This window comes from Misgurnus anguillicaudatus, chromosome 22 (genome assembly GCF_027580225.2).
Source record: "Misgurnus anguillicaudatus chromosome 22, ASM2758022v2, whole genome shotgun sequence".
Classification (NCBI taxonomy): domain Eukaryota; kingdom Metazoa; phylum Chordata; class Actinopteri; order Cypriniformes; family Cobitidae; genus Misgurnus; species Misgurnus anguillicaudatus.
Window position 1 is genome coordinate 22,996,018 of NC_073358.2, and position 10,699 is coordinate 23,006,716.

General features: G+C 38.8%; 1 protein-coding gene across 1 annotated transcript in view; it reads right to left on the minus strand.

Moving 5' to 3' along the window:
- tmem8b (transmembrane protein 8B) overlaps positions 1-10,382 on the minus strand; it is a 245,368-nt gene extending 234,986 nt beyond the window's left edge. The window contains exon 1 of the mRNA XM_055200090.2: positions 10,194-10,382. Within this exon, the coding sequence (XP_055056065.1) occupies positions 10,194-10,278 (85 nt within the window). The 5' untranslated portion in view covers positions 10,279-10,382. The remainder of the gene's footprint in view (positions 1-10,193) is intronic.
- Positions 10,383-10,699: the final 317 nt, after the last annotated feature.

Sequence of the window (10,699 nt, forward strand, 5' to 3'; positions counted from 1 at the left end):
TCTACCAGCTGACGTAACACGCAACACATGCAACATGTTTACATGCAACCAAATAATCTGTTTGTAATCGTATTGATGGCTCAATCGTATTGAAAAGCCTTCATGTAAACACCTTAATCAATACAATTGCGGCCATTTGGATGAAAGGATTTGGATGGGACGGTGTACTCCGATCTATCATCCGATCAGCAAGAGAAAAGTATGCATGTAAACACGTGAATGGTAGTATTTTCTCAATCGGATGCAAAATACATTGTGCACATGAACAGAACATTTGTGCTCAAGATCACCTCTTATATTGACCTCATATTTACATCTCGCATAATTCTCGTCACAAAAACATATATGGCAAGGCAATAGCAACACACATTATTAAGGTAATGGGATCACACTCTGTACATTCGGCAGCATTCATGTGTACTTTCATAACATTAGGCTAAAAAAACAATAAAATAGCGTCATGCCTTTTGAAAAATGTGTTTTCATTGCATATATGAAGAGTTTCGTTGCAAAACGAGATGAATCCATTTTTAACATTTTTGTCACAACATGTTTATTATTATGTTATCATGTTATTGTGTTGTTTTATGGTGCTACTTAGCTGTATTTTTTAGGTTATGAAGGTTTAAATCAAAACAAACCAACTGCAGTTGAATTGATATTAATTGGAACGCACAACCAAAAAAACAGATTTCTGAACAATTAAAAAAACTGATTTATCTCGTTTTGCAACGAAACTCTTAAAACTTCTTAAGAAATCTAAAAACTTCTTAAGAACAACTTTCTCCAACTCAGCTTTGTACATTTATTCAGAGATAAAGCGTGAACTCGACAAAAGATGCTGTGCGCTGGGTGCCGTTGCCAAGTCCTCAACTTTTGCCAACTGTTGAAACTGTTTCCGCGAGTTGTTTTTTTCCTGCGGGTTAAAGATGAAAGGATTTTGTTCATTTGTTATTGGTATTTGGACTATTAATAGTCATTGGGATGCTTTTAGGTTCGATACGCGAAGCTGGCAACCCTGGCTGCGCTCTTGTGTTAAGGCTGCATGTAAACTGTATAAATTCAGTCGGATTAAAAAAATTTAAATAGCCAATGTTCACAACAACCAATAAGGTAGGAGAAACCTGAAGTTGTTTACTGATCCCTGTTTTCTACTGTTATAAGCTTGGAAAAGCAAGGACATTTACTAAAATAACTTAAATGTGTTCCTCTGAAAGATGACGGACATGTGTATCTCGGATTACTTGAAAGTGAGCATAGATATATACACTAGATGTCGCCTTGGGGTTCTAAGCCTGCATCAAAACCGCCGCCATCTTGGAACGGGGGTCTTGTCATAGGAAGTAGCTAGGTAAAGCTGCTATCTCCACCTTTACTTCGAATTCATGGACGATGCCGTACTTTTGTGCTGCGTATGGATGTAAGGCGTACTAGCACTATGCATTATAGTTAGAAAAAGTAGATTTTCATAATATCAAAACTTAGAATTTTTTCCTGGACTCAATGCTAAATACATGTCTGACTGTTGAAACGAACCAAAAGTAAACCAAGAAAATTGCATTCATGACGATTTATGGTGATTTTATTTTGGTTACACCATTGCCTTCAATGACGCTGATGCGGGGTTCCCCTGTTTCAAGATGGCGGCTCTAGTTGACGCATTTGTTCCAATGAACTGCCGTAGCCAAGGTGACATCTAGTGTACATATCTATGGAGGGTGAGTATGGGGTAATATTAATGTTTGGCTGGAGTATCCCTTTAAAGTATAAATCCAATGGGATTTATGACATTGATAATGGTTCTCACGAGTCTGGTGACGAGCTGTCATTTATATGTTTCATCATGAGACATGCAAGAACTAATTAGATTGCGTGTTATCAACGTTGAACACACAATTTCATTTTTGGTTAAACTATTAGTTTAAGGACAGTGTAGCTAAAATACAGTATTATGATACACAAAATGCAAAACTAAAAGAAAAGAGACAGACTAGATGTAGTTTATCTTTACTCGAAACCGAACACTAAACATTTTACCAAAAATGTGCCAAATTGTCACGAATGACATATCTGCGATCAGTATGACAAGTACTAATTTACAGCGATGAAACATTTCAATAACCACACAGGAATTCCTATACGTTAACACAAGGCTAATTCAGAAAGCCCTTGTAGGGCTATTTCAGACATTATGAATTGCCCTTTTAAAAGGCTGCAGCAGAAAATCCATGTGACGCATGGGCATTGCATAAGCAATCAAAACAGAAGGAGAGGAGATGTCACTGCCCGGCTAGAAATAAGCTCAACACCCTCTGCAGAAAGACACAACAAAGGCAGACTTGGCACTTTCGCCTACACACACAGACAGACACACACACATTGCAGCAGATCTGTAAAAGTATAGGAATCCCCTCTTTGTGAGCCTCGGGTGCATTGATAATAATTAATGATGATAAGAGTTATGATGAATGATGTTGTTATTGTGCAAACACAGACAGTAGAAAAGTTTTCTCCTTTTTCCTTTCCGCTCTGAGTGATTCGTCCCCTTCCTTTCACACTCCAGACTATCTGCCCCGCAATTTTGCCTGTCAAGCCTCGGTTGCGCAAACAGGCTCCTCGGCAACCAGCCGTTCAGGATGGCCGTGGGCAAAGCAGCTGTCAGCCTCACTTTCTCGCTTTTCTTACTCTGCCTCTCTCTGTTTCTCCTCCCTGTCCGTGTCACTTTCTTAGGATTCATACGTACTTTCTCTCTTTATTTTCTCTCTTTCTGAGAAAAAGCAGAGCATCCTGTTTATATACGTTATTTAAAAGCACATACACCACCAGCATATCCTTTTCTTATTCCTCCCATATACACATCAAAAGAAGGCAAAGCCGATCCACCCTATACGCAGGCTACGCGAGCTGAGTAGGGCCCCGCACCACTAGGGGGCCCCCTTGTTCTTAACTTCATGCAGCGCTGCACAGACCAGCTGGCGAGTGACATCATTGTGCCGCGGGAGCCATTTGATCTCTAGGGCTGCAACAACGAATCGATTAAATTGATAAAAATCGATTACTAAAAGAGTTGGCAACGAATTTCATAATCGATTCGTTGAGTCGCATGACGCAGAGACGTTTAATAAAAAAAAGAAAAACTTCAGTTAAGCGCGGAGCAGAGTGAACACACTCGCACTGCGTCCCAAACCGCCTACTTCCATACTATATAGTAGGCAAAGAGTACGAGAAGTAGTGCTTTTCGCCTACTATATAGTATGGAAGTAGGCGGTTTGGGACGCAGCGTCGGTCTCTCTCGCGCACTGTTGCTTGCAGAGTTCGGTGCCTCATAGACAGGGCGGAGAAAAGATTAAAAAAACAGCAAAGGTAGAGGAAAACCACATGTCAGGGTTTTACTCCTCCCAAACGTAAGCGCGTCACCTGGAAGTTACCCGGCAAAGAGGTAAACAAACAAAGACACGCTTATGCTTTATGGAGTGATGACAGCGAGTAAAAAAACTTTCTAGAACGAATAAAAAAATACAATGACAAACTCCACTGATATTAAACAAAGAAATAAAACTTTGAGAGAGAGTTGTATGAACGCTTTTCCCCGTCATGGACCTGTACTCTAAATCATCGCGACGTCACTCTCCTGCTGCTCATGCCGAGCAAGGAGACGCACGTGCCTGGCCCAACATACAGTACAACATACAGTAAGTGCCGCCTTTTGTTGCATAAACATCGTCTTACATTTTTTAAGGCAAAGTAATGAATGGTGTATTTGCATTTTGCGCGGGAGTAGAAGACACATTTTCTATTTTCACAAGATGCATTTATGTGGCCAAATGTAAATTGAACAGTTTTAACAAATGAGATATCCGATCAGAGAAAACACAAAGTCAAATATAAGGTACAAAGCTGTCACTGGGGCAATACCCTTTATGAAAGGTTCTAATATGTACCATTTAGGTACAAATATGTATCTTTGAACTGCCAATATGTACTTTTGAAGTACTAATATGCACTTTTTGGGTACAAAGATGTATCTTTTTTAAAAGGTTACTGTCCAGTGACAACTTTTGTACTTTTATTTCTGAGAGTGTAATCATATACTATCTTTTTGATCCCATCAAGAGAGGCTTCTTGATGGGAAATGCATCATAAAAAAGTCTATATATTTGGCAGATGTAAAGCATACATGTGTATTTTTTGTGTTAGTCCATTTTTATATTATTTTATTATTATTGTAACAGCTCAGGTATGTTCAAGGATCAACATGTTTGTGCAATTTCTAAAGATTTTAGTTCTGTTTTGAATAAGGGGTTAGAAATGAATGCTTTTCTTTTTTTGTTGTTTTTTATCCGATTCATTGATTAATCGAACAAATAATCGACAGATTAATCGATTATTAAAATAATCGTTAGTTGCAGACCTACTGATCTGATTTTGTTTATAGTTACATTTAAGCAGAGATAGTGAATGTTTTTTATGAAAGCGATGACAGGGCCCCCTCACAAAGTTGCTTAGGGCCCCAGAAGGCCAGGATCAGCTCTGAAAAAAAGGTGCTGTCTTTTTCTCACAAAGAATGATCAAAATGATCCCAGCGAAAACTTTAGTTTGGCTGGTGCTGGATTACTCATGGATTAGTGTTTCTAATGGCTTCTGATCTCTTCTAATTCCCATCAATCCTTTTTATCTGAAACACTAAGAACCAAATGAGGAATCACAAAAACCTAGCTCACTCGGTTGGGAAAAGTCAAGTAAGCACTCATTTTTTGTAAGACGGGATGCTTTTTCAACATTTTCCCTAAGCTGACACATTCTGTAATCAAGAACAGAAGCACGAAGTTTCCTCTTCATTCAGTCGCACTAATTAATGTTTGCTCAAGGATGAGAGAAATGTGTGGCGGTAACCTTTCGCAGCGCGCCCCATGAATAGGTGGAAGGTGCCATGGAGAGCAGGAGTGTGATTGAATAAGCGAGCAGAAGAGATCCTGATGAGGAATGGAGAGCTATTTCCCCTGGTAGCAGTTGGCGACTCAGTAAGGGAACGGATGTACCGAGCTGAGAGCAATTAGCAAAGTGGCCTTAATGCCAAAAATCACACAGAGAAGAGCAGAGGACGACAGATCGGCCCTCTGGAGTATAACACAAACCTCTGTGTAGTCCGCGAGAGTACATCACACTTTTTGTGTCCTCGTTCCAGCAAAAAAGAGAAGAACATTGCTGATGCAAATTGTACGGGATCAGAAGGTGGAACTCAAAACAATTGCAATGAATCAGATGTTGTCGTCCTCTCTGCTCAACGTAAATATGATTTTATGTTTGAAGAGCATTTAGTATCACTTCAGTTCTCCACCATCAGCGTCAGTTAATGTATGGCTTTATAATATATTTTTGGTTTCGACTGTTTTGTGAACCCAGCAAGTGATTCATGCCAAAGATAGCTGCTAGGCAGTAATGGCAAACGAAATGAATGACAAACAGGGCATGTGATGGAGATAAAATAAAGTCCAAGTCATAAAACTGTCATCTTCAAAAAATGCACTAAAACCGAGAACGTCTTCAGCTTCATCAATTACCTGCTGCGCTTCATGACAGCCATTAAAATTGTAGCAGAGAACTAAAAAATCTGAGCATTTTTGTTCTCTCTCTGCATTTGATGATTTTTTTCAAGGGCTCACACAAGCTTGTGTCATAATTATAGTATGTGTGATATAAATAGCAAATGAAATTGACATGCAATGATGAACCCATGATGTACCATGCAAACTAACCAGGGCAGCTACTGGTTGTACAAGCTGGTATCACACAAGTTCACATTGCAAGGGCATTGTTACATGAAGCATATATCATGACAACATTATTTGAAGCATATCATTTCATCTGTGTAAAGTATTTGGTAAGTAATTTTTTTTAAATAGTTTATTTTCTTAAAGAAAATTAATACGATTAATAAAGTTATTGGCTTCTAAAGTAGGGAGTCGACTCTGAATCGCTAAAACGAGTCGTCAAATAGATTGAATCTCCAGCCTGTCTTTATCCACGTAATACCAACACTTTGCATAATAATCTCCGCCTACAGCCTTGCCCGGGAGAAACGAAAACTATGACCTGCCCACAGCTAGTTAGTGTGTATAAACATCATAACACGCTGTGTTTTCAGTTTGTTTGTTTTCACTACCAATGAATGAAGATAAATGAAGAATCAGTGGTTAAAATTACTTTTTCAAGGAGGGATATACTAAACGTTTGTCTTTGAAGAATCAGTGGTTAAAATTACTTTTTCAAGGAGAGATATACTAAACGTTTGTCTTTGAAGAATCAGTGGTTAAAATTACTTTTTCAAGGAGGGATATACTAAACGTTTGTCTTTGAAGAATCAGTGGTTAAAATTACTTTTTCAAGGAGAGATATACTAAACGTTTGTCTTTGAAGAATCAGTGGTTAAAATTACTTTTTCAAGGAGGGATATACTAAACGTTTGTCTTTGAAGAATCAGTGGTTAAAATTACTTTTTCAAGGAGAGATATACTAAACGTTTGTCTTTGAAGAATCAGTGGTTAAAATTACTTTTTCAAGGAGGGATATACTAAACTTTTGTCTTTGAAGAATCAGTGGTTAAAATTACTTTTTCAAGGAGGGAAATACTAAACTTTTGTCTTTGAAGAATCAGTGGTTAAAATTACTTTTTCACAGAGGGATTTACTAGACGATTGACAATGAAAGATAGTTCAGTACCCACTTTATTTGGAACAACATGGGTCTCCTAACCACCTGTAAGTATGTTTATAGCTACATACTTGCTTAAATTAGTGTAAAATGTTAATGTCTGTTGTTGTTTTTATAACTTGGACTAATGATAAATGATGTGTATTGATGTTGGTGTTTAAACTCTTAATATACTGTTAGGGAGTCACCTTAGCAAGTGGCTAATGCATGCTCACTTACGGTTTTGCTATGACCCGTTTAGCTCACATAAATGCTTAAATGAGTGTAAAAGGATAGTTTCTATCGTCGTTTTTATTGCTTGGATTATAATGAATGATGTATATTGATGTCGATAATGTCTTCTCAGTAAATCATCTTAGCACTGGGTCAGTAGATTTTGCACTATTGTTGGTCTGTGGTCTGTGAGGATACTGGGTCAGTTGACCAATCAGAGCAGAGTAGGCTACTGAAAGGTGGGGTTTAGGCAGACTGAGTCGTTAAAGGGCTTCACATGAATCGTTTGGGGATCTCTGAGAAATGGGGTAATTTTAAATGTATATTTTGAGAAAATAACACTGTTTTTTGACCTTGCATGCATTTAAACCTGTTGTCCGGGACTTATAGACAGTGATAGGATGCTTAAAATTTGCATCTTTCTGGCTCTCTAATTTTTCTTAAAAGATTCTTACTGGGGATGATCATTATTTTCACAGTCAGGCCGACCTTTACAGCTGTCAGGTATAACCTAGGTTTTTAAAGAAAAAGTTAACCTGCTTTAAATTTATACACAGTGATGATTCATTCTTAAATATTCATCTTTGCTTAATAATATTTGAAAAATTTGATGAACTTCTGATTTCACATTCGAAGCCTTCAGGTGGCCCCTTGTAAATATCTTGAACATTCATTGTTTGCCAGTTTAGTCAACAGTTTAGTTTTAATTAAGTTTTTAATTGCACTCTTTTGGCCATACATTCAGGGAACAGACTTGTTTTTTAAAGCAATACGATTTCAGCATAAGCATTAAGTAATTAAAGGCACTCGACCTAAGGACACTGTGTTTCTCAATCAAGGGAAAAGCCTTAGGGTTGACCCAAACACAAGACCTTGAGAAGCACATTGAAACTAGAATGTGGATCTTAAAAGTGTACAGAAAGACAAAATGAACAAGTACTGCTACATACTCTTCCATATACAGCGTAGGCCTATAAAACATTGCATTCTTTTTGTTTTGTTGTTGACTTCAACACTTCCCATCATTACGCTGCCACGATCCTAACTCACAAATGTATCAACCATCTTAAGAACTTTCTGCTCGTGTACAATTTAGACATCACAATAGCAGCAGACTTCCATTAAAAGACTTTAAGATTAGCGGCTCGGTGCGGCGCATATTGAATTATGTGATGGCGTCGCATCAGTCAGAGAGCAATGACGCGTATTCATCGGACTGCGCAATGTAATGAAGCCCTAAATCTCCCTGCGGGGGTGTTGTGGCGCCGTTCATCTTCCAGCGTTTTAATTGATTTCGGACTCAGTCACGAGTAAAGGTGATATGCAGTGCTGTGCGGGGACTCTACAAGTTGATGAAACTGACAGGCAGAGATCGTTCTGGGTTATTACAACATCGGTGGAGCTTAACTAAAATGATTTAAGAATCTTTGTGGTGTTTCATACAAAATGTTTGTAGGAGGCATTCATGTAAGCTATAGTGACATGAAACATCACTGAGATGTTTTATTATCCAGTATCTATTTCTGCATCAATTCCACAAAAATTGTATTTCTTAATTGATCACTACTGATGAAAAGGTGCTACCTGAACAACTGCTGTCATCCTCATAGTGTATGTTTAACTCAGTTTAGTTCAATAATAACACACCACCTACTTACACAGTAAATGTGAGCGTTAAGTAAAGTACAACCACTCAATGCAAAGCATCCCTTCACGGACCACGTCTCTGCATAATGGATTTTCACAAGCACCTCCGCTTTAACATAAATGTCACTCTCACACCTACAGCATTAACAAGGTGAAGGAATATTATTGACCCTTCATCAGTATAGATAGATAGATAGATAGATAGATAGATAGATAGATAGATAGATAGATAGATAGATAGATAGATAGATAGATAGATAGATAGATAGATAGATAGATAGATAGATAGATAGATAGATAGATGATAGTTTTGAAACTGAACAACTTGCCTCAGCTGAAGGAATCCTCGCTTGCTCTCAGCCCCATCTCTTTGTCTATGTCTGTCACATTGAACTGTTTTCTTTGGTCTGCTCTGACTCGCTCTCCCATGAGGCTCGATGGCTCATTGGTCCTACTCCTTTGTTCTAGCCTCACAGCATCATTCCTTTCTTGCTGCATGTCAATAACGTGATCAATGTGAAGGAAGTCCTGTGACTGATGTTTCTTCATGCAACATATACGGGCGCACCGTTAATCATCTTTTAAATGTATAACTTGCTTGTGTATTATGACTCTCACTTGCTGCAAGTTTACTGGAATTAGGACAACATTAGCCCTAATTGAAGAACATATTCTCAATGCAAACACAATTATACTAAGTAAATGATGGTAAGGTTAAAGTAAACTACGATTGCAAGAAGGAAATCCTTTAAAAAAAGCTAAGTGCATGATGTTATTATCACCTATGTTAATAACAAACAAATAACATAACCTATTTAAATGGAATGGTTCCAGTATAGACGAGATTTGAACTCTGTGTTGGAGTTGAAGTGCGGCTGACACAGAGAGATGTAAAGCCCACAAACCATCAGATGCGCTTTCACGCACGCGAGCGCAGGTATTGTCTTGCTCTGGCAGCCGGATTAACTTCCTTCCTTATCGATGTGATCTACAAATGTACAGCGTCTCGAGATAAACAACAAACTATTCGCTACTTTTTTGCGCTTTATCCAGCATTTGTAAGACTCTAGACATTAAAAAGCAATAATAGGATAATTGGCCTACATATTTCCCGGAGGCAAGTGATGCGATTTGGCAAGCATGGTGAATCCCGAGTAAACTATTGCTTACTGGGTACAATAGATCAACATTTAATTAAAACAGTACTGTACACAGGAGATGTATGAAATGTATGGCAATGTACTCTCGTGCAATTTCCAAAAGACTTTTAACAGTTTGGGACTATATTAGCCTGAATACGATAAGAATGCCTACACATACATATTGTAAGCAGGCACTTCTCACAATGAACCAACACATACATTCAAAAGCAAATCACTGTACAATGCACTGTGGTCTCCGCTTAATTCTCGGCGGCGTGCCAAAGACAACATTGCAACGCTAAACAGACACGCGCGGAGAAAGAGATGCACTCCATATGCTACATGGCCAGCATCTGTTCAAAGTGCAATAGCGTTAAATGATATCGCTGCTGCCAAGCCATTTCTGTGAAGTAGTTCAGCACCAGCACAAAGGACAGCTCCACTGCATCAACACACTTGAACCCTCACTGAACGACTCACCTCCGAGACAGCAGAGCAAGGTGTAAACAAGCAACAGGATCTCCAGGCGGCCCATTCCCGACCGAAACCCTTCCAGCCACCACATTGTGATAAACTGACTGTTTACGCCCCGACGGCACGGACGCGGTTTTATATCGCTACGCTCGTCCACATTTTCAGGTCTCGCAACGGACCAGCTGTTCGCGCATGACGTAATATTGGAGAGGCTATTCCGAGAAAGCTCCGCCCACTCGCTGCTGTGATTGGAGGTTTATCACACATCCATTCAATTCATTGGAGAACGACGACGTCTGTCAAACGGGCTGGCGCCTTTCTCTGTCCTGGTAGGAGAAATGAGCGGGTTGTCTGACAAATGAGCTGCATCGCAAGTTTACTTCCTTTACTGAACCAACTTGCACCAACAGTTGTACGTTTCTGTTCATTCTTTGTCAGACATCCCTTAGTAATTGGAAAAGAATCTAAAATTAGTCTAAGGATATTTTATTATCAACGTAATTCAATAAATG